The sequence below is a fragment of the Equus caballus genome, chromosome X (assembly GCF_041296265.1).
Source record: "Equus caballus isolate H_3958 breed thoroughbred chromosome X, TB-T2T, whole genome shotgun sequence".
NCBI lineage: Eukaryota > Metazoa > Chordata > Mammalia > Perissodactyla > Equidae > Equus > Equus caballus.
In genome coordinates this window covers 145,431,082-145,455,696 of record NC_091715.1, presented here as the reverse complement: position 1 = coordinate 145,455,696, position 24,615 = coordinate 145,431,082, and the positions used below count along the sequence as shown (strand labels likewise).

The following is a 24,615-nucleotide window of genomic DNA, read 5'->3' as shown; positions in this document are numbered from 1 at the left end:
AAAGAAAAAAATTTTTCACTCCTTCTAACTTGTTATTCTTTAACATACCTTGGAATTCTTTTCCTATTAAATGTACTTACTGTACATACTTTACATACTGTACATACTTTTTTATTCATCATTTTTTTCCAAGGCTTGCTAATACAGGGCCCCTGCTTGACTCAATTCTTGAACTGCTTTTGGAGATGAGTTGTATCTTTGTATCTACAAAGTTCCATAGACTCTGGAAATCCACAACAATGTATTCATTGTGAACAACAGTTTAGTTGGGAGATGATTTTTTTCTTTAGTTCTACCCATAGTTTTATTACCACAGATATTTTGAGATCTCAGACAAGAGACCTGACGTATCCTTACTGTTAACCCTTCCAATGTTGTCTGCCCCTCAACTTTAAATATTTAATTGTACTCTCTGTGTCCTCAGGAGTTTTACAGATAAATGCTTTGGTATCTATCATTGGTATTGTGATAAGCATGGGACAAAATGCCATATACATGATTTCATATACTGCTTCTAACAACTCGGAGACTGATAACATGCTCTCCTTTTCTGAGAGGAAACCATGGCACAGAGGGGTTAAAAGTTCTCAACTAGTAAGCGACTGAAACAGGATTCTAACACAGACCTGTTCCCTAACAGAATCCAAAGCTGGTGTTTCACTCTCATGCTATGATAACTCTCTGAACTTCCTATTTGCAGATTAAAAAATTAATGCTCTTAGAAGTGTCTTTGAGCATAGCCTTTATTACCTTTTCTGTTATTTGTTTCCTTTGCTTACCTAGTTAGGTGTTATTATTTCCAGGTAAGATCTCAATGCTCTAGTCTCCAAACCTATTTTGTGTTAAATTATTTTCATTTGGCTCCTTAATCATTTCATAATTTAGAGTTGATTTTTTTTTTCAGTTACATTCTGCAGTATCCTTGTTTTCCTGTCTTTTGTAAAGATGTTCTCACTGCCTCCCCAGGTTCTTGTTTAACGGCTTGGCTCTTCTACCCAGGAGGAAATTTCAATCATTCTCTGAATTCTGAACACTTTTTGGGTGTTCCACTTTAGAGATTCATAAATTTTTTTTTGCTAAGTTCTTAGGGAGTTTCTTTTTTTACAAGATTTTATATCTTTTCCATTCTAATTTATTACCATAGTGACAATGATTGTTCAGGAATATATGCACCAAACTTTCTTTCAGTAGTTGCTGGTACTTATTTCTTTCTAGCTAATGCATTACCATGGGAAAAATTTGAGGCCAATCTAATTTTAGTGTTGATGGTGGCAGGAAAACAATAGCTATTATTTGGGGGTAAAAGTTAGATGTGATCAAACATAGAATTTATGCAGGGATATTAAGGTTTTGCAGGAATACATTTATAGCTATAAAAACAACCTTTCTTGGGACATTAGTGAGCCAACTAAAGAACTTGAATGACATCAGAAATTTAAATAATACTATTATATCAATGTTAATTTCTAACTTTTGATAAATGCACTGTGCTTATGTAAGAGAACATCTTTGTGTTTAGGAAATTCACACCAAAGAGTATTTAGGGATAAAGGAGAATAGTGTCTGCAATTTACTCTCAGGAAAAAAATTATACTCAGACACACACACGTACATACACACATATAAATGTATATAGAAAGAGAGAATGACACAGCAAATGTTGCAAAATGTTAACATTTGGTAAATCTTGGGGAAGAGTATTCAGGAATTCTTTGTACTATTTTCTCAACTTTAAGTCTGAAATTATGTCAAAATAAAAGTTAAAAGCACCTCTATTCTTGTTATTGCAAGTTCTAGCTTCAAACTTTTTCTTTTCCACTGAAAATACTGTTTTGATAATAGATTTTTAGTTAATACAGGACATCGTGGGCTTGTCACTTTTATGTTACAGCAGATCAGGTAAATTTCTGTCAGCAGGAAATAAAGCAAGTCTATTATCTCCCTTATTCTATATCAGTATTTAACTGGGACCATGCACCAGAATTCCTTGAGGAGCTTTTTCACAGTATACCCATCTAGGACCCATTCCCAAAGGTTATTACAGTAGGTCCAGGTTGGGAAAAATGAATTTCGGTCAGGTACATTTTACAAAAGCTCTCCCAGGTGATTCTCCTCACACTGAGAACCACCACTCTAGACACAGGACCATTCGTCTATCTTTAAAGTCTGAGACTGCAGTGCTGTTGATTTTTTGGCATTCATACCACAGTGTAGATGAATAAAGAATCTGCTATCAACTCAAGCCCTTATGACTAGAAACAGAACATCACAGTGGAAAGAGCACAGACCTGGAAGAGACACCTGGGTTCAAGCCTCAGCTCTGCCACTTAACCCCTGTGAGCCTGTTTACCCCTCAGTACAATGCTGTGAAGATCTTCAATTCACAGGTTACCATAAAGATTAGAGAAAACATTTGTAAACCATTAGCACATAGTTAAGTGCTCAAGAATGTTAATTAACTTTCCCCAAGTGAAGTTATTCTACTTCTCTCAAGAGACCAAAACACCCAACCATGATTCGGAAAAGTGCTAAAGCTAAAAAAAGAGAAAACAATTTTGTTACATTATACTGATTAGAGAAGTGAGGAGGTAGGTTGAGAGTTCCAACAGCTAGAATGGAATACGTGTTAAACAGAGATTGTAAACATCAATTTTGTAAATTGCACTTTTCACACCTTTGAGTCTTCCGAATGGGAGTGTACTGGACAGTGATATTCAACAATCAGCAATTTTCAGTTACAGTTTCATTTTTTTTTCTGAGTACCAGCCAATTGTCAGGCTTTAGTTAGCCTTGATTTCCTGAATACGGTCAAAATGGAGTGCTGAAATTTTATCTCTATTAAAAACAATCAACATGACATAAATCATTACTTTTTTTTTTTGAAAATTTTTTTTAAAAGATTTTATTTTTCCTTTTTCTCCCAAAGCTCCCTGGTACATAGTTGTGTATTTTCAGTTGTGGTCCTTCTAGTTGTGGCATGTAGGATGCTGCCTCAGCGTGGCCTGATGAGCGGTGCCATGTCCGCGCTCAGGATTCAAACCGGCGAAATCCTGGGCCCCTGAATCAGAGCACGCAAACTTAACCACTCGGCCACAGGGCCGGCCCCAATCATTACTTTTAAAACATAGCAAAATAAAAATAAGGGCAGCTGCTTAAGGACAGTTAAATTTTGGTTTAAAATAGCCATAGCCCATGTAATGGAGAAGGAAAAATAATATTCAATTCTAAGAACAATAAACACTGCAAGCCCATAATACTTACCAACATGTGAAGGCCAAACAGTTATGTGAGGGTGGGAATGATACCAGCCCACAACTCTCATGGGGCGACCTGTTAGTTCAGCCAACCTGTGTGTCTGTCAAGGTATTTTTCATCTTATGGGAACAAAATTTGTGATGCTAATGAGGGCTCAGAATGTATCCTGAGGTGTAAAATAAACCTATTACAATTTAATGTCATCAAAAGAATGAAATAAGGTCAATGCCCAGAATTTCTCAGACTTCCCATGTAAAGCCAAAAGTGTTTCTTTTTTTTAAATAGAATCCATTCTGTTTCCATTATTGTATATTGTTACATCCTCTTAATCCAATTTCACTAAGGTTTGATCACTCAAATACTTAAATCACTGTGCTATATGAAAAGAAGCTTATCTAAATCTTTGGAAGTCACATTATTAATTTGAGTAATCTTCTATCCTCTCTGGCTCCATCCTACTCCCATTACTGAAAAAAACATATGATTTTAAAAATTCATTTGATTTCTCTCTGGCAGGCTGCCAATGTCAACAACAGCAACTAGGGTGGTTTCAGAGACTAAACGAACAAAGACTCCCAGTTTAGTCTCCCCATTTGTCTAGAGATATCCTCCAAAAGAATATGTTCCTCCTTTTTTCTACATATAAAAATTTCCCATAACTCTATCTGAGGCTCTAACTTAAGATAAGAACTCCACTTGGAGACACAAAGCTGTCACTTGTGTTGCTGCACAGAGACTGCTGCTGCTATCAGGTGAAATGCTGATTCGTTTTCCTGCAGATCACTTACATTAAAACAAAATAATCCTTTCTATACAACTAAGTCTGAGAAAGAATACTTTGTAAATAATTTTCTTATTTTCAAATGCCAAGAGAAGTTACTTCTCTAAGCCCATGTCTTCAACTACACACTGGGAGGAATTCCACTTCACACAGCAATGAAGAGTAAATGAGGTGATCCATCCAAGGTGTTCAACATCATGCCTGACATGTAGTAAATTCTTAACAGATAGTCACTGTAATGTGTGTCCCGCCATCCCCCCATTTTGAGAAAGTTCCAGTTTGAAGTCATAATATATAATCACAATAATAAACATCTTTTATACAATTACATTCTGGGAATTTTATTTTGGCAAAGTTTGCTTTTGTTTGTTTAAGTGCCAATGAACAGGTTTTCTGCTTCTGGCTAAGATGGAGGACCAGGGACTGGACTTATCCTCCTGCCTGAAACAAATAAACAAACTGGACAATATACATGAAGCAAGGCCAGTAGGCAGGAAACAAACAAGGTGTGCCCTTTAAGAGAACTTTCAGGCCACAGAGCAGGAAGGGGAATTGAAGCAGAGGCAAGCAGATACTCTGGGTTTAGGAAATGGATCAGAGAGTCCTGGCAGCTGGAGTTTCTGAAGGAAAGGACTGAAGAGAGCAGCAGAGGGAGAGAACCCTGCATATCCACAGGGGGTCCTGCTGAAGCAATCTGCAGACCACCGATCAGCACAAGTGTGTGAGGAAACTACTGGAGGGAGGCCGTGAAAGGAACCCTCCCTTCCCCCAAAGGATGAAAGGTTAACTATGCCCAGCCCTACAGCAGGACAGGGACTAGTGGCTGCCCCACCCCCCACTGGCCAAAATGGCAAACCTCATAATTCAGGCGGCCTCGGGCAGGGTGCTCAGAAGGGTCTCGCCTCAGGGTCATGGAAAAAAATGACTCTGACACTGAAAGCTGCTCTGGTGTCACGCAGCAAATCTTCAAAGCAAGACTCAAAAGGATCCGACTGTTTCCGAGTCACTTAACACACCCCAGAGCAAAGCTCAGGAAGATGTTGAGGAATACAAAGGTAGCCAGCACACAAGGGAAAATCATAATGCCTGGCATCCAATCGAAAATTACCAGGCATGCAGAGCAGCGGGAAAATCCAACTCATAATGAGGAGATGGAGAACAGATTAGCAGTTGCCAGGGGTAGGAATGGGGGGAGGGGCAGAGTAAAAAAAGCCAATCTCAAAAGGTCACATAATATGATTCCACTTATCAAACATTCCATTTTTAAAAATATATTCAATATTGAAAATTATACAGGGTTGTGATTGAGATTTTTATTAATTTTTTTTTTGGAGGAAGATCAGCCCTGAGTTAACATCCACCGCCAATCCTTTTTACTGAGGAAGATTGGCCCTGAGCTAACATCCTAGCCCATCTTCCTCTACTTTATATGTGCAACGCCTGCCACAGCATGGCTTGATAAGCAGTGCGTAGATCCACACCAGGATCCACACCGGAAAACCCCAGGCCGCCAAAGTGGAGCATGGGAACTTAACCGCTACACCACCAGCCAGCCCCTCAAATATTCTTGAAATGATAACATTATAGAGATGGAGAACAGGTTAGTGGCTGTCAGGGGATGGCAGGGTGAGGGTGAGGGGGTGGGTGTGAGTATACAGGGGAAGTATGAGGCAGATTTTTATGGTGGTAGAACAGTCCTGCATCTTGACTGCTATGGTAGTTACATATATGTACACATGTGACAAGATGGCATAAAATGACACACATTGTATCAATGCCAATTTCCTGATTTTCATATTGTACTGTAAATTGTGTAAGATGTAACCTTCAAGAGAAACTGGGTGAAGGGTACAGGGACCTTTCTATACTATTTTTGCAACTTCCCATGAATCAATAATTATTTCAAAATAAAGAGTTACAAAAAAAAGCAAAAGGTACACACCACAAGAAGAAACTGATATATCTGACCATATAAAAATACAAAACAATTTGATTGGGAAAACACACACACACACACCCCACGAATAAGCTGAGAAAAATCACTATCCTTATCGCAAAGAGCTAATTTTCTTAACATATACAGTGCCTATAAATTATTACAAAAAAGATTTCCAAATGAATATAAAAATGGGCAGGGCTAGCCTGGTGGCACAGCAGTTAAGTTTGCACATTCTGCTTTGGTGGCAAGGGGTTCGCGAGTTTGGATCCCAGGTGCAGACCTATGCACTGCTTGTCAAGCCATGCTGTGCCAGGTGTCCCACAAAAAAAGTAGAGGAAGATGGGCACAGATGTTAGCTCAGGGTCAGTCTTCCTCAGCAAAAAGAGGAAGATTGGCAGCAGATGTTAGCTCAGGGCTAATCTTCCTCAAAACAAAGAAAAAAAATGGACAAAGGAAATAATCAGACAATTCAGAGAAAAATACAAATGACTCAAAAATTAAAAGCTGATCAAATTTACTCATAATAAGAAAAATGCTAATTAAAATTGCAGGAAATAAAATTTTTTGCCAATCAGATTGGCAACAATCCAAAACTTTGATCTACAGAGCCTAGTAGCACAAAAACAAAACTTTGATCACACACAATGTTTGTAAGGGTGTAGGGGAATGGGCACTCTTGCACATTGCTATAGGGAAACTGGTAAAACAGCTATAGCTAGAAGTGCCTATAACCTTTGCCCCAGCAATTCCAACTCCAGGAATTGATCCTACAGATAGATGCGCACATTTGTGAAATGCAGTATGCACAAGGTTATTCACTGCAGCACTGTCGGTAGAAGATTACAACCTAAATATCTGCATGAGGATGGCACAGTCATCCAGGGTTGTATCATGCAGTCATCAGAATGAAGCATCTCCATATATTGATGTGGACAACTGTCTAGATACACTGTTAGGTAATGTCATAAGCTATCCTATGTATTAAATACTTAAAAAAAGGAAATATTCATATGTTTATGCACAGAATTCACCTGTAAGGATACATGAAAACCTGATAACCCTGGTTACGTCCAGGGAGGGACCATGGGGAAACTGGGGTGCAGAGATTGGAGAGTAATACTTACTTTGTATACCTTTTTGTGCCTTCTAAAGTTTGTACTATGCATGTGTACTACCTATTTTTAAAAGTTACTTTTTAACTGACTACAAGATTAACTTAATGCAAAAGAACAATAAATTACCAAAACCACTGATGCAAATTTAATTTGCTAGAGCTGAGGTATGGAATCAAGATCACAGGAAGCAAATGTCCCATTTGATCATTCTTTGGTTATATTTCATGTGGAATATTTCATTCAGTTCTCAGCACTGCATTTTTTTTGAGAGGCAGCCTCAAAAGAGAATCTCTCCAAAGGATAGAGACCAAGATAGTGAAAGGCCTAGAAATTAAATGATATTAGGAAAACTGGCGGGAGGCGGGGGAGGTTGGAGATGGGCAGAGGGGGAGTAGGGAGGAAGGAGGAGGAAACTCCCCATAGAGTTCATTGTCACAGGATTTCACCCTGGGATTTTTTAAGAGCGAGAATGTTAGAAATTCCTAATTTTTCCAATAAAAGCCACTCAAAAGGAGAAATGGAGAGAAATTCTGATTAACCAAGCAATTAGATCTAAGGGGTAAATATGAAAACTGGGAGAGTCACCAGGAAGAAAACCTCTGAAATCTCCTAAAGCAAGCTAAGGCAACAAATAGAGGAACCTGGCCTGGAAGCCCCAGAGCACATAAAAGCTTCTTATCAACCAATAAGGATATCTCTGCCTCTGTTGAGGCTGCAGACAGCTGCTCTGGAGAAATTTCCACTCGATCCTTCCTCTTATCAGAACGTCGCAAGATGATGACAGAATGAATGTGAATAATTCTGACGGTGTCAACCTAAAGGAAAATCCACAAAAATGTTTACTTCTGTCTCCCTCCAATAACATCTCTCCCTGCAATTACAGAATTGCATTATGTTACATTATCAGGTAAAAGATGCCATTTTAGAAAAGTGACATTTTTCTCATGAATAATGGAATGTTTCAAATAAAGGACATCTAACCTCAATACATACATTTCACAACAAAAATATAAAGGCTAATATTTAGATCAAGGAAGGACTTTTTGAATGATCAACTAATAATCATTTGATTTACAACTATGTGCAAAACTGTCACACACAACAATCCAAGTCACAGTGCTGACACTTGGATTAAGTGTCATACATGATGTAATGTAGTAAATCAATAGTAAGTACAGGAGCTCAAGGGAAAGGAGTCACTTCGATTAGGAAAAAAGTCTTTATAGAAAAGGCAGACGAGTGTAGCTATTTCCTGATTGCTCCACATGTGTGTGTCTGTGCATGTGCACACGTGTATAGACAGAATTTCTGTAGATACCAAATGGATGTGAGTGAGATGTTTGGGAGACAAGTTAGCCAACTGATTTAAATACAGAACTTGAGGTGGAATGGCAGACAGTAAGGCTAAGAAAGGCTAGATTGAAAATGTACAGGGCATGAAGTGAACTCTTTTATAGCCTATAAATTCCTGGCTCATCCTATAAAGAATTAATCATTCTCCCCTCCCATATTACTTTTTTAATAATATACACACACACTGCTGCTATTGTTGAGATAATTTTCTCCCCTACTAGAACATAAGTTCCATAAGGGCAGGGAACATGTTTTAGCTATGTTTTTATCCCCAGCAACCATACAATGTTTAGCAGGCAGAGAGTACATAATAAAGGGAATCAAAAGCAGAACTAGAAAGACACTTGACCTTTCAAGGAGCAACAAGACAAAGAGCTGACTTCTCAATAGAAACAGTGAAAGCCTAAAGAGAACAGGTGACACGTCAGAATGCAAAAAGAAAAGATCTGCCAACCAAGAATCCTAGATTCAAAGAATACATTTTTCAACAATGAAAGCAAAATAAAGATATTTTCAGATGTGAAAACTTGAAAGAATTCATCAGCACAGAAATACTAAAGAGTTCTTCAGGCAGAAGGAAAATCCTAGATATGAAGGAAGGAATGAAGACTACGGTAAAGGGTAAATAAAATATGTGAATAAACACAAAATAGTAATAACAATGCCATTTGGGGCTTAAAATATCCCTAGAATTAAAATGCATGACAACAGTAATCTAAATTATATATCAATAATTACATTAAATGTAATTGGATTAAAGACTCCAATTAAAAAGATTATCAGACTGGATCTTTTTTTAAAATGATATGCTGCTAATAAGAGACACACTTTAAATATTAGTACACAGAAAGGCTAAAAATAAAAGGATGGAAAAAGGTATGCCATGCGAACACTAACTAAAAAGATAACGTCAGTGAACTCATGAAGTTTAATATCTAATTTGGAAGGTACGGATTGACACAGAATTCAAGACGAGGGCATGGACTCTTGAAAAATAAAGTTACATCAGTAAGATTGGGAATGTATTTTAGTAAGAGTTGATGCCCAGGGTGAATTTTCTCTCTCTCTAGTCAGACAAGATTTCAGTGCCTAAGAGGAATGAGCAAAAGAAGTTCAAGATAGGATGGTGAGACCAGCCCAGGAATAGATGAGAAACAAAAGAGAACTAGCAAAAATTAAGACCACAAAGGACTGAGAAGATGTCCCTAAAAGCCACAGGTAGTTAAAGGGCTTGAGGAACAGACTGTTATGGTCATAGTCACATAAGATGGGCAGACTATGGCCTGCCCAGCCTCCCTCGGAACAAATCTGGCTACATTCATTCGTTTTATGTATTGTAGCTGCTTTTGCACTATAGTGGCAGAGCTGAGTAACTGCAACAGAGACTGTATGGCCTGCAAAGCTAAAAATATTTACCATCTGGCCCTTTACAGAAAGTGTGCATCCCCTGGCATGGCTCTCCCTGGGTCACAGGCAGGTAACACTAATTTCCAATTGCAGGGGATGTATGTTCATTCACACAACACGTATTTGGAGTACACACTATATATGAGGCACTACATGAGAACCTAAGTATACAAAGATAAACAGGATACACTAGTCACATCCAGGAAGAGAGACAGGTAAACAACTCTAAGACAACAGATATGCACTGTAACAGATCTGCTCAAGGAGCCAGCATAGCACAGAGGAGGCTATCTAAACTAGTCTACAGGTCAGAGGAGGTTCCTTAAAGGAGTCAGATGGCACCTGGGCTGAACTGCAAGAGACAAGGAGTTAGTCAAGCAGAGGAGAGGGACGAAATCCAGGCATAATACCCAGCAGACACAAGGAGTGAAACAGCGCAGCATAATCTGGAAACTGACATAATATACTATTCATGATTAGAACTTGGATCAACATGAAGAAATGTAAGGAGATAAACTAAAATGAGATTATGAAGGGCCCTGAATGCTTCACTAATGAGACTTCATCCTAAGGGTAATGGGAAACCCAGTGAATTTTAAGCAGAGGTATATCAGACTTAGGTTCTCAAAAGATCACATCCTAAGCAGGAGGATGGCAACTCGAGGTAAGGAGACCAGTGGGGACACTAGTGCAGAATTCGAGGAAAGAAGTGATAATAACCTCAAATAAGGTAGAAGCAGTTGGGATGAAGTGTTGGAAACAAATATGAAAGCAATCTCGCTTAATGGTTCTGAACGGCAGGCAGTGGTTCCCAACTTGGCTGCACGTTAGAATCGCCTGAGGAGATTTTAGAATTTCCTGCTGCCCAAGTCTCACCCCAGACCAACTGAGTCAGCAACAGAATTTTGTAAAGATTACCGGGTGATTCCAAGGTGCAGCCAGGCCTGGGAACTACTGTCACAGGAGAATGTTGGAGAAGTGAGTTTGAAGAGGAGGAAAGGTTCAGTTTTGAACCTGTTAGTTTAAGATGCCTGTGTCTAGCTAAACTTGGATGTCCAGTAGGCAGTTGAATGTGAAGTTGTGGAACTTGGGATAATTTATACTAGCATCTATTGGGAATTAACAACAACAACAGTCAGAATGGCCAATATTTATTGGCTACCTACCATGTATCAGGCACTTGGAAAAGTGCTTTTCATGTATTAACTTAATTAACTCTCCTAATGACCCACTGAGGTTGGTACTATTGCTACACCCATTTTACAGATGAGTGTTTTACATACATTACCCAAATCCAACCCTCCCAACGACACTATGAGGTTGATGGCTGTCATTATCCCTGTCTTTACAGATAAAGAAAGTGAAGCTCACAGAGAAGTAACATGCCCAAACTCACACAGTATCAGAGAAAGGATATGAAGACAGATCTGTCTAACCCCAATGTCTGTCGCAGCTAAAGCCATAGGGAAGGTAATGTTGCCCAGGAAGGCATTCTGAGAAGAGAAGGAGACCAAGCCAGAAACTTGGAGAATACTAATATTTAATGCAGAGGCAGAGGCAGAGGAGGAAGAATCCATAAAGGATGGGAGGGAAGGAGGAGGAACAGGGAGACACAGCAAAAACAAAACAAATTAAAAAATCCCATGAGTGTTCAGAGTTATGAGAAAAAAGGTTAAGATAAGCACCACGAAATAATCACTGATGTAGAAATGAGGAGGTGGCTGGAGAAGTAGAACCAGAAACGGGACCTTGGTGGGTTTGACTGGAGAAGGTAAAGAAGTAATGATTGTAGCCTATTCTTTCAAGAGGTCTGGCTATTAAAGGAAGGATATAAGAGTAGTGACTACAGGAAGATAGAGGATTGAGAAGTTATTTTTTTCTCCTTTCTGAAAATGAGAGTAATTTAAGCACATTTGTATCCTAACGGAAAAGAGCCAGATGACAGCAAAAGGCTGAAGACTAGAAAGAGAGACAGGACATTTGATAAGCAAGGTCTTTGAAGAAGCTGCTGCTCTGGACAGGAAGTAGACTTCTTTCCTTGACGTGGAAAGAAAGGAGGCAAAGTTGTTAACATGGAGAAGCCTGTAACTAGGAGTAATAAGTAGATGGAGTTGTTTACGATAGCCTTGAACACCTCGATCATCTGCTTGGCGGGAGGAGAGGATGTAATTTATTTTTATTGTATTTTACAAAAGCATTGGCCTGCAACATACTGGAAAAAGATTAACTGGTCCTATACCACAATTAGGTTGAGAAGCATTATACTAGACCATAAAGGCTAGATAGAGCATGCCAGAAAAGGCGGGGTGGGAGTGCAGACAGGAGAAAAGTCAAGGTAGACTAAGAACTATGAGCTATGGATAATTGGCCTGTAAGAAGAGAGGGGTTGCCCCAGTAGATATTGAGACTTGGGATAAAGAGATAACAATGATGTGAACCAGCCAAAGTCTCAAGGAAGGTGGGAGAAGGGCCAGAAAACAGGCAGATGACAACAAGGAGAAGAGCTGACAGTGACTACTCATCTTGATCAAGGAGTAATAATTCACAACAAATGGAAAATTAGGTCCATAATTCCTAGTGAGTAGATTCTTCGTCTGATTTTACCAGAGAGAACACCCCACCCAACCACAAATGTGGGCCTGGACAAACTGGATTAATCCCTGGCTGAGATCATCAGAGTATAGAAATCCCTCCTCAACTGCAAATTTCCATCATGCAAAATTCTAGCACACATACCTTTTCAGCAACTGTGCGCATTTCAGTTCCAGTATATGTAAATTTGGAGTCACTCCTTTTGGGGATAAATTAGAAAAAAAGGGAACTGAGGTTTGGAATATAAAAAGGTATTAAAGGAAAATAACATGATTAGCAGTTTTTACAATGAGACCTTAGCAGAAACAAAGGAAGAGGAGGAGAAGTAAACTGAAACTAGAGCTGTGCTCATACATTTGCTAGAAGCAGTCTGGGACACATGCGTAAGTGGTTGTGTGCATAAAGTTTTCACAGGCAAGCTAAACTCCAAGAATCCTGGGTATTAAGGAGGTGGGCTTGAGAAGCACATACTTTGCTATGCTTTGAAGTTTAAATAAAGGAAACCCAAAGCTTTCGCCACCTCAAGCATTCAAGCCACTGGGGATTTCTGAGATCATTGTAGGGCCCTCCAAGGGGAGGCAGAAAGCTATGGACAATTTAGATGGAAGAGTGAGTCAAAAGGGGAAAATGTCTCTTAATATGCGCATTATCCGTTGCAAAGAAAATTACCAGTATCTCATTGTCATTTCAGGGGAGAGAGAACATAAAACATATCAAGCAACAACATGGAAAATAATAGCACCAAATCAGTCAACAAAATACTACTTATAAGAGCTTTCACAGGTTCACTCATGATCTTGGTTCCCTCAACCATAGTTTTCACATAAGGTCATACATATCTCAACTGAAAATCCTCCTACTAGGAAGTAAGGTGAGAAGCAACCTTCAAGGTTGGGGTGGAATTCAAACTGCATTACTGAGGGAGCTCTGGACTCATAATGGTAACTTAAAATACAATGCCTACACAATATTGCCAAAATTACCATAATTTTTACTTAACAATGACATAGAGATTATGAGATATGAGTGAACAAAAATATAGTCTTACCTTGTGTCATCATTCAACTAGAGTGGGAAAGAGCAGAAAACATTATTGATCACATTATGCTTATTTGATATAGATAGACGCAGATTATATGAAAATTAGGTCGTGTGTTCCTGTACACCAGTATGAAAGACTGGAAAATTCTCACTTTGGATTGTAAACAACTAAGCAGTATTTCCTCATCCTGCTTCGCCTCTCTGCAACACTTAACGCAGCAGAAACTTTTGCGTCTTTGAAACCCTCTCCTCTTAGGTTCTTTGATACATTTAAAATGCTTCCTAGAGGGAAGACTGGAGGTGAGGTAGGGGGCCCTGATCGTGGTCAGCTGCTTCCTAATACACTGATGTCCTCACTATACTATGTCTTTCTGGCTTGACTTGCCGTTCTGGTCAGTGGGGTGGCAACTCCATATCTAAAGAAAAGCCACAGACTAAAAGAGAAATAGAAATAGGAAGGGCCCCCAGAGGCTTATGCGGATCGCTGGGGGCCTGTGGGAGGCTGAATCAGCATAACGCGAGCAGAGGAAACGGGGACCCCGCGACAGGACCATCTAAAGCATCTGTCCAGGAATCTAAGTTAGGGCTGCCTATGGCCTCTTCCGCAGCCCTGGGCGCTACCAGCACCCACCCCGGGGACACGCTGGGACTACTCAGCAGGGTTCCGCCCAGGCTAAGTGACTGACCTACTCACCTCCCCTATACACAGCCCCATCACCTCCTCCTTCTCTGTGCTCAGAGCATGGTTGAGACAAACTAGGAAAGCATCCGACTCGAGATGAACCGCCTGCACCGCCTGCACCACCTGCACCGCCATCTTGGTCCGACTCTGCTCACGTCCGCTTCGGGCCCAGTCGGGCCTGGCCAACCGGGTGCTCTGGAGCGCGGGTTCCGCGGGGGCGGGGCTTGGGGAGCGCGGGCGGGGCGCTGCAAGCGCGAGGCGGGCGCGCGGGGGCGGAGTTTGGGGCGCGGGGGCGGGGCCGGCCCGGCGGCACCTGGGAAACGCCCGTGCCGGTTGGGGCAGGCGTGGCTGTCGGGGCGGGGGGCGGTGGCCGGCCGCGGTTGGGGCGTCAGGCCGGGCGGCGGGGGCAGCAGGGAGGCGGCGCTCTCGGGCCGCAGGCCGACGTGGTCTCTGAGCGGCGCCCAGGCCGCCGGGCAGGCGCCTCCCGAGTGCCGGCGCCCATTTTGCCCGCCAGCTGAGGAGAGCCGTGCGCGGCCTACATGCTCCGGGGACAGCCCTTTGAGGCGGTATCGCCGCGTGCGCCGGCCTCTTGAGTCAGGGGAATGCTCCTTTGAAATTCGGTCCTAAGACAGTTAAGGTTTTATTTTATTTTGTTTTGTTTCCAAGTTACGGCCCCTGAATTTCGTGCAACTCTCCCTGGACCACTTCCGGTTGCCGGCCCGCGCCTCAAAACTTCGGTTCGGGTGACCTCGGCCCGGGATGCCCCTTGGCTCGCCCCGGGCTCACCTCCCGATCCCGGCTTGAGTGGCCCGGGGTGGGAAACCTGCAAGTTTTAGCCTCGCTGCTCCCGAGGCGGATTAATTAGTCCAAGAAACATTATATTCATGTGAGTAACCTCTTGCAGAAACAGTGCTATACTGTATCTGAAAAAGTATCACTCTTAAGCTTGGCTGCTGCTACTTTCTACAAAGGCTTTTTAGGTATCTGTTTGCTTGATACAGGGAAGGGGAATTGAGGACTTCAGTTTTTTTCAAGGTCGGATGTATCGCAGCAGATATCCACAAAACAAGTTTCCTCAGCTCTCCTTGTCTTGATCATATGAGACGTGGTAAAATTATATATAATTTTCTTTTAAGGTGTGCCAAACGTGCCATGGGTAAAAGTACAGATCCTCCAACTCCCAAGATTAGGAGTTACACGTGGATTTTAGGAACGATTCTAAATCAAAGAAAAATACATGCCCTGTTGTGTCCACAGCCTATCTGTATTTATATTCCTTTGATCTGGTTTTCTATTCCCTGTATACTGTTGAAGCCAGGCAGACAAGGCAGTACTGGAAAGGGAACATTCCCAACGTGCTAACTTGAAGAGGTGTTGATGCTTTGCTCTTTTCTCCCAAGTCAGTTCCAACCCAAGTTTCCCCACAGATAGAGCCCACATGCAGTGGAACTATCTATGAGACAAGCCAGCAACTTCCATTTTTACCTAATGCTTAGGGATCACATGGCACATCCTTCCATGATTAGTTTTGATAATGATGAAGCTTGGGTGAAATTTCAAGTGTGCAATTACATCGGATCCATCTAAATTTTCTCTTAACTTTCAGTTTCACACCATACATTATTTTCAGTTATGTACTGTTCATGGCTAGTATGTCCTGCCCTGATGGGGCAAGGATGGCTGTTCTTCTCCTTATTATGTTTGGTAATGAGATATTTTGAGTATTTAAAGGGCCTTTAGGCACCTTCAAAAAGGTAAACACCTTTTATTTGTTCTTGTTAGTCAATCTCATATTCCAGAATGACTTCTCTAACTTTTATAATACTCATGGCTGCATTTTACAGCTCTAAATGTTTAATTGGAGTAAAAAAAACCTATTAACATTTATGGCAAGTTTATTATGTGCTAGACACTCTACTAAGCATTTGTATACCTTGTGTATGTAAACTGCTCCAATTGGAATTGGGCTCTGCAACTTCCTAGCTGTGTGACTTGTGCAAGTTACCTAATTTCTCTGTGCCTTACTTCCCTCATCTTTAAGTGAGGGTGTAGTATCCATCTAATTAGGTGATTGTAAATATTAAGAGTCAATATATATAAAACATATAAGAAGTGTTGAATAAGTGCAGAATAATATCAATATGTTCTTTGAGTCTCATTTTACACCTCAGTTTTTTTAGTTGTTTTCTCAGTTGTCTGAGAGGTTACCTTGTCCAAGGTCACAAAGCTAGTAAGTGGCAAAATCAGGATTCATACACAGGCAAGACTGACTCCAGGGCCTGCGTTCTTGGTAACTTCACCCATTGTAATTGGATGACTTTATTAATTGACTTCAAATAAAATAAGTGTATTCAACTGACTAATGTTTAAAAACTGTTCAAACACCTGGAAAAAGGACACAAAATAATTCATTCTGTAAAGGAAAAATAATGGTTTTATTTAGATTGCTGCCTAAGGAAGCCCTTCTGTGTTGTATATCATCCATTTAAAACATCAGTTACAAAATGCTTTACTAAGAAATAGTCTATCTAGGCCAGTGTGGTCTCTGGCTGTTGCATCAAGATGACCCCCATGGGGACAATCTCTTCTAGTGCCTTCATGGATGATAAAGCTATATAAACAGTTTTGTTAATTCATTTGAATTTGCAGTTGGTAGTTGTCTTTGAATTGAGTGGAACAGGTTTATGTTCTGTGTATTGTATTGTACCTTGTACCTAAGTTTATCTTGAGGCTTTAAGAGATTCATCTTGGTTCAAGGGGTCCTGGATTTTGTGAACAAGTGTAATGTGCAGAAAAACATTCTCTAGTCAAATACATTTGGGAAATGTTAAACAAAGTAAAGTTTCTTTACTGCATAACTTGCCAGAGCTTTTACTATGCTAATGTGCTTTATGACTCTACAAGATTCCCAAACTTATTTGACCAAGGAAAAAGTTACAGGCAAGTGTTACAAGAATCACATTTAGGGAAATGGTGTTCCATTCATACAGCCTGTGATTTTGTGGACTTTGCTCTTAATCCTGCTCACTCAGCCTTTGCTTTTCTCTGCTGAGGATGTTGTTGGTTCATGCTTATATGGCAGCTTTTCAGTTCCTTGATCAAGGCAGTTTCCTTTCACTGAGTCGCCATGCTATCTCCAAGTGGTAGCACATCCAAGTCCAGGGTCGTGTGCTGGGATTTGTTCCCAGGCTCATCCTGCCAATGCCCAGCCTGTTGGCCTTTGCACATCATGCTGTCTTTCTTCTGACAATATTTTCTAGTGACTCATAGGCCTCTTTGTGGTGATTCATACTAATTCAGACCATTATCTCCAATTTGTTTGCCCTTTAGTCCACTGGAATTATTTCCAATTAATGTCAGTGTAACCAGTAAAATTTTGCCATTTCAAGAACAAATTTAAATGTCAATATGTTGGTTGTTGCTAGGACCCATCTGTGAAGTTGAGATGGTCCTGAAACCCTTAATATTTGATTTCTAGTTTAAAAAAAAAATGGCCTTACTTCTTTTGTACTTGAAATCCAGACTTTAATATATTTAATTTTGACATTAGTATTCCCTGGGTTTTTGTTTGTATTCCCCCTTTTCAAAGGCCTGGGGAAGGGGAGAGGTAGAACACTTGTATCTGCTAAATGGAAAAGAAATGGCTTTGAAAAACATAACGCATAGCTCTATAGTACACCTAGAGAATCAATGTATATGTATATGTGTATACACATGTATATGTGACCATCTGTTTCCCCTCTCTACTCACCATACATATCCATCCACTCACAGGAACATTGTTTCATTAGTGTTTGAGACTTAGGGTGCCCAGTACTGTATCATTTCTGCTATCGAGGAGCTTATAATACTGTATTTTGGGGAAGACAGGCCTTGTGAAATAAGCAGAGCAAATATGCAAGGCAATTTGTAATTTGAGGTCAAAACAGCTTTAGTTTACACGTAAACGCTACGTAGTCATAAGAGGCAAGAAGATTTCATGGAGAAGGCAGGCACCTGCACTCTGCTATAATAGTACTGAGATAGGCAGAGAGGCCTACGGAGGCAAGTGGAAAGCAAGAGCAAAGATACAGAGCTAGAAAAGAGCCTGGTATTTGGGGGAAAGTTTGTGTCAAATACGATGGTAGTGGTGCTTGCTGGAATTGCTAACAGATAGGATGTAGTGACTGAAGAAGAGGAAGAAGTCCAACATGACTCCAAAGTTTTGAGTCTGCAGGATCAGGAGAGGTGGTGTTGCCATTGAGAGAAATCAGGATTTCTTTAAAGGAGAAGAGGTTCCACTTTAGGTAAGTTTGAAAAGAGAGAGCCCTATGAGGTGGGAGCTTACCATGGGTTCAGAGTTAGATCCACTCAGGGTACAATGGGCAAAGCAATTGTGATGCTCTTAAATGATTCACTAAAATCAGACCATTTCTTAAGTCTATAAAAAATATTTTCCACTTTCCTTTTAGAGAAAGTAAACTAATAGTGTTAAGGAAAAAAACAAATCAGACTCAGGTTGTTGTCCTTAAAAAGAGGGTTTGGTTTAGCTCAATTAGTTCTTTCTGGCTAACTTTCTCCTGGGCTGCATCATGCTGCATTCTGGCATCTCAGTTTGCTCTTGACAATCTCATTTTGAGGGTTTAAAAATTTCCCAAGCTGTGCTGCAGTTCCTTTCCCATTTAATAGCCACCTAATAAGAACAGGAGGCTTTTGTTTTGTGGAGCAAATCCCCCAATGCTGTATCAGTGCTCTGCCAAAGGTATAAATACAGTGAAACCATGCCATCTTGCTATGAGCTGAGTCCAAAAGATTCATTCTTGCAAAATGCAGGTTAAGTTATTGTGAGGCCTTAAAATGAGACCCAGGGCTAGGCAGAAGATCTTTACAGGGTTAAGCCAAGTCTACAATATGGAAAGTTTGCCCGGGAGGTGTGCTTCCTTTACACCTCTCAAAGGGCAGAGGGGCTTTTCTGGCCTTCTGACTTGGGAAATCAGAATTTAAAACCACACTTCTATGGAAAAATGGGCTCCCATGAAGTCCTCATTATGAAAATGAAACAAAGACCTAGGTAGATAACTATCATTGGCTCTCAGCCCCGAATCACCATGAACCCCAAAGTCTCTTGCAGCTCAAAAGTTTCATGAAGCTACCTTAAATATTTTCCCTAACATGAAAACCTCCTTCTGGAAATACCCACCCACTATAAGTAACCTTTCTAAGTAAACTGATAAATAGGTCGTTTCCCCTTAAAACAAACTTTTAATTTCAATTTAGAAATCCGTGCACATGATTTGACCTTCACAATCTTACCTTTTAAAATGGAAATTGCTTGGAACGGGCTTTTACCTAGGGAATATGGCATGCATGTGTCTGTTATACTGCTTTCCTGCCCAAATAAGTGTGCCCTTAGGAACCCTCCTGTGCATATTCTGTTGCTAACTACATTTTGTTAGATACTCCTTTGTGAATGCAAAGACTGTGAGACCACTGCCCAGCTTCCTGTAGTGCTAGTCCTACATTTCCACAGAACTCACCTAGTCAAATTCTTGAGTGCTTCACAGTCAAAAATTAGCATTACCCGAGGTTGTGCCTGAGTGTCACTTTAGTGTCTTGCAGGGAACTTCAGATGTCTTCTGTTCTATTTAGGCTGTGCAAGTAGACATATGTGAGGTTTGGTTCTGGTTGGTGGTTGCTAGTACCAGGTCACCTTGCTCACTGGTGAGTTCATTCAAACCCAAAAAGTCACACCTGTGTCCTGTGCGCGGGTGCTGCAGGCGTAGGTGGAGAAAAGCAGGGCTAGAATTGGAACCCAAAGCCCAGAATGGCAGGAGAGGATGTGGGGGCTCCACCCGATCACCTCTGGGTTCACCAAGAGGGTATCTACCGGGACGAATACCAGCGCACGTGGGTGGCCGTCGTGGAAGAGGTAACTGTTTACATTTTGCTTATTTCTTTATTGATTTTGTTTTCAAGCAACTTGGTTTCTAACCAGTCTCAACATCCTAAAGTCTTTGGTTTTATTTTTGATCATTTCTTTCCATTAGGAGACAAGTTTCCTAAGGGCACGAGTCCAGCAAGTTCAGGTTCCCTTAGGTGATGCAGCTAGGCCAAGTCACCTTCTTACCTCCCAGCTACCTCTCATGTGGCAACTCTACCCTGAGGAGCGCTACATGGATAACAACTCTCGCTTGTGGCAGATCCAGCATCATTTAATGGTACATATGTTGCTTAATCGTTTTCCATTGTATTGGGACTCTTATAACAGAGTACTCTATAAACGTTTCTTTTTCTGACAGGTCAGGGGAGTACAGGAGCTGTTGCTTAAGCTTTTGCCTGATGATTAACCTGGTATGTATTTCTATTTCTTCCCTGTTCCCTCTTCTTTTTCACTCTATTTGGTTGTGATGATTTTAATGATCAATTTTTTTTCCAGGTGCTGGGATTCTAGGAAGATATGCTCCTCTGTTCCGTTCAGTATATGGCAATCACTTCATCCACCACTGCAGTACACCCACCTGTGGGCCTGGGGGAGGGAGTGGGTTGAAAAACTGCTCAAGAACACAGAAGTTTAGGAAGGGTCATGAAGAACACCACAAGTGGAACCGCAGAGAGAGGGTTACACAGGCAGAAAGCAAGTCAACAAAAGCACTTAGTCAGGATACGTAACTTGAAATTGACTCCTTTGGAAATTGCCATAGAACCTTTAATGGACATCATCAGCTGGAACTGGGATCTGATGAATCCCACAAAAGTCAGCACCTGCTACAGAACAGATGCCCTGATCACCAAGGACTTGGTACTGATTTAGAGAGAAGAGAGCAGCTCCTAGCAGCATCAACATCTATTTGTCGCTTATTTGCCCTGCAGCAATTCACCTGCCTTTCCTTCTCCCATCCTGTAAATATCCTAGGTTTTGCTCCAGTGTTTCCCATCCCAGTACTGACCTAACTTGGATCTACTGAGAACTTAGGGGGCTCTGAAAAAAAGGAGGTTATTTGCATTAATGAAATTAGTTACAAAGGCTCCTGTGCCTTTTTCCTTTCTGAAATTGTGTCTTCAAATTGTTAGAAGTTGCTGATCAAAATCGTGGGCACTTAAATTCATTCTCTGGGTACAGATATTTTAAATAAGTTGGTTTCTGTAAGCTCCAAAAAACATTTTAGCTGCTTAACTAGCACCTTTCTCAGGAAGTGATAACACCAAATATTGCTGATTCCTAGGAAAGTATTTACTACCTGATAAAGAATTTCCTGAGTTAAAATAGTCATAACAGCTTATATATATTAAAAGTAAGGTTTTACTTTTTTAAGTCTTGAGATTAACAGCTACCATATATTGAATCCTTACTGCCTTCCAAGCACTATTCTATGCACTTTATATACTTTATCACACTTAATCCTTCCATCAATGCTTTGAGGTAGGTATGATCCCCATGTTATACATGAGTAATAAGGAAAAAGGCTCAAGGAGTTTATCATTTAGCAAGGGTGGTTCTGTGAATGATAATGCCGGGCAGTGAGCAGGCCTGTCGGGAGTCGGCTCCTGTAGCCCAATGTTGGTGTGATATTCAACATGAGTTGAAGTCAAGGGTTTTCTTTTTTCATGTAAAGCTACTTATATCTTCCAAATCGAATGAAATGGATATTATAAAAATACAGTTGATTCATCCTATGAATGGGAAGAGTATTTTTTAATGTAATTGTTTTCCAGCAATTGTAAGTGCATACTGCTTGCCTCAGAAGAAAAGTCCATCTAAAGAGGCTTTAAACTCTTTATGGATAAAAGACAAAATAAAAATCATTTTTCTTATTTTAGTTTTCTGGATATGCCGCAGAAGGATCCGTGCCAGAAACAAGCCTGTGAAATACAGAAGTGTTTACAAGGTAGTATGTTAAATGCTTTTTTATATTTTTCCACTTTGTCTGTGAACTAACTACAAGAGACCAATTGTTCTTTTTATCAGCAAACTATATTAACTCCTCTCAGAATGTAATATTTCTGTGATTATCCTGAAGATTTTCCTCACTGTATTATCAAAGATGCTGAAAATAAAAAATGATGTAATCTAAGTTTGAGATTTGCAGTCCTGGTTGTACATTAGAATCACCTGGAGAGCTTTAAAAACTTGCCTAGAACAATTAAATCAGACTTTCTGGGGGTGGAGTCTGGGTAAGACTGTCCAAAAAGCTAACCAGGTGATTTTAATGTGTACCTAGCATTGAGAATTACTAAACTGAGCAAAGTCCTTTTTCACAAAGACTAGTTTTAAATGGGTTGGTTATACTTCACTGTGGGTAACAACTCCCTTTTTAAAAGCAATCAGGGTAGAAGAGGGGGGAAATACAAGTGGAATTCAGGCTACCAGAGTCAGCGATTAACTCTTAAAGGCAACAGTGACTAGGGTCTACCTGTCTTGTTTTTCAGCCAACAACTACATGGAATCTAAGTGTCAGGCTGTCATCAAAGAACTGCGTAAGTGTTGTGCTCGGTATCCTAAGGGAAGATCTCTCATCTGTTCAGGATTTGAAAAAGAAGACGAAAGGCTGACACTGAAGTCCATATCAAAGTAAAGTTCTGCTGAGAAGTTAAATGCTGCACCACTTTTCCACCAAGCGAGTTTTATTTATCCTCTTGACTCTTTCTTCAAGCCAGGTAGCAGCAAATATTAAATGAAAAAGTCAACTATAAAAGTTAATGAATATGCCATCTATGCAGAACAGATAGACATGTAACTATATTAAATATGTAGAATGTAATGAAACTGAGCTGCTAAAATAAACCTGCCAAGTGAAAAATTTTGGTTTGGTACTTGTGACCTCGTGACTTATGAGAAATATATCATTGGTCTTTGTCTCCAGTCCTGGCACAGAGCTCCTAAAACCCTTGAAATTTTCCAATAAGAGCCATAAAGGTGTCTTTTGTTATGTTAATGAGGTGACTTTTGGAAAGCCCTTAGGTAACCTGTGGCTAGGGGCTGGTTGCCAGCTGAACCAACAGGTGATCAGAGGGTTGGAACTTTTAGTCCCCACCCCCACCTCCCACTGGCGACCTCCAGGGAGAAGGGCTGGAGAAGATTGAGTTTAATCACCAACAGCCAATGATTTAATCAGTCGTCCCTGGACTTGCAGTAGGTGTCTGAAGTCGGGGTATGTTGTATGACTGAGCACTTAACCTGTGAGATCTGACGCTAACTCCAGGTAGATAGTGTCATAACTGAAACAAATTTGTAGGACACCCAGTCACTGTCCACTGAGAATTGCTTGGTGGTGTTGGGAAAAAACACACATAGGAGTACTAGATGTAGTCTTAAGACTATTAGATACAGGTGTTAATGATTTCTCTTTAGCATTTGAGTTCAGACTACTAGTACCATTCATAAAACTAAAATCATATGAGGTATGTTAGATGAAAAGACACCCCTCCAGTGTCACAATCATGACACCTTTCATTAATGACATGCTAAAGTCAAAGGTTTCTCTAACCCAACTCCATGCCTGTTGCATTTCCGATAATGCAGAGTAAAATGAGTGGTAGGAATGGCATAGAAATTATTCTTGTAGGGGCCAGCCCAGTGGCACAGCGAGGCACATTCCGCCTCAGCGGCCTGGGGTTCACCGGTTGGGATCCCGGGTGCGGACATGGCACTGCTTGGCACGCCATGCTGTGGGAGGCGTCCCACATATAAAGTGGAGGAAGATGGGCACAGATGCTAGCTCAGGGCCAGTCTTCCTCAGCAAAAAGAGGAGGATTGGCAGCAGTTAGCTCAGGGCTAATCTTCCTCAAAAAAAGAAATTATTGTAATGTTTAACAGCTCCTAATTTATCATGAGAGAACTGAAAAAAAAACCACATCATTGGTCATTGGGTTAGGCAGCAACAGAATTAGAATTCTTAGGTGGTTTATCTACTCCTTATAACCTTATAATCAAAACATTACTGCGGATCCTGATGATGTTAATACAAGGCTGCTGGAGGATGCCTTTTAGCAGTTGTCAGTGACTTCATACAGTGGTAGTGGGTGGACAGTATCGAACAGGCCATTTGCTTTCCTCAAATAGGTGCTAGAACCACCATTGCTCCACTCTCCGCCCGCCAAAAAAGAAAAAGAGATGACTTTTCCACGCAAGAGCAGAAACATTGTTACGTCCCTGTCTTAGTCCATTCAGGCTGCTGTAACAGAATAGCACAGATGGGGTGGCTTATAAACAACAGACATTTATTTCTTGCAGTTCTGGAGGCTGGAAGTCCAAGATCAGGGTGCTGGCAGATTTGGTGTCTGGTGAGAGCCCACTTGTTGTTCATAGATGGCCATCTTCTCGCTGTGTCCTCACATGGTGGAAGGGGCGAGGACCTCTCTGGGGTCTCTTTCATAAGGGCACTAATCCCATTCATGAGGGCTCCACCCCCATGAACTAATCACCTCCCAAAGGCCCCACCTCCTAATACCATCACACTGGGGGTTAGGATTT

General features: G+C 40.8%; 3 protein-coding genes across 7 annotated transcripts in view; 2 read left to right on the top strand and 1 right to left on the bottom strand.

The window, feature by feature from the left end:
• BRCC3 (BRCA1/BRCA2-containing complex subunit 3) overlaps positions 1-14,388 on the bottom strand; it is a 98,294-nt gene extending 83,906 nt beyond the window's left edge. Inside the window, exons 1-5 of one of the 2 annotated variants that reach the window (XM_001498791.7) lie at positions 14,178-14,388; positions 13,491-13,507; positions 12,587-12,641; positions 7,786-7,905; positions 3,262-3,349 (exon numbers count right to left, since the gene is read on the bottom strand). In XM_001498791.7, coding sequence (XP_001498841.2) covers positions 3,262-3,349; positions 7,786-7,905; positions 12,587-12,641; positions 13,491-13,507; positions 14,178-14,300 — 403 coding nt within the window. In that variant the 5' untranslated portion in view covers positions 14,301-14,388. The remainder of the gene's footprint in view (positions 1-3,261; positions 3,350-7,785; positions 7,906-12,586; positions 12,642-13,490; positions 13,508-14,177) is intronic. The other variant, XM_003365914.5, reaches the window with a different exon arrangement.
• Positions 14,389-14,911: 523 nt separating this feature from the next.
• On the top strand, positions 14,912-20,828 carry MTCP1 (mature T cell proliferation 1). The gene is made up of 5 exons (XM_023633328.2): positions 14,912-15,051; positions 19,922-20,073; positions 20,192-20,362; positions 20,444-20,495; positions 20,581-20,828. The coding sequence occupies exons 2-4, from the start codon at positions 19,969-19,971 to the stop codon at positions 20,489-20,491; spliced, it is 324 nt and encodes a 107-aa protein (XP_023489096.1). The 5' UTR covers positions 14,912-15,051; positions 19,922-19,968; the 3' UTR covers positions 20,492-20,495; positions 20,581-20,828.
• On the top strand, positions 14,913-22,944 carry CMC4 (C-X9-C motif containing 4). 4 transcript variants are annotated; one of them, XM_005614661.4, is made up of 3 exons: positions 14,913-15,051; positions 21,963-22,030; positions 22,572-22,944. In XM_005614661.4, the coding sequence occupies exons 2-3, from the start codon at positions 21,973-21,975 to the stop codon at positions 22,715-22,717; spliced, it is 204 nt and encodes a 67-aa protein (XP_005614718.1). In that variant the 5' UTR covers positions 14,913-15,051; positions 21,963-21,972; the 3' UTR covers positions 22,718-22,944. The 4 variants fall into 4 exon arrangements, with proteins under 4 accessions (XP_005614718.1, XP_005614720.1, XP_005614719.1 ...); XM_005614663.4 differs by lacking the exon at positions 14,913-15,051 and adding an exon at positions 20,890-20,943; XM_005614662.4 differs by lacking the exon at positions 14,913-15,051 and adding an exon at positions 20,907-21,044.
• Positions 22,945-24,615: the final 1,671 nt, after the last annotated feature.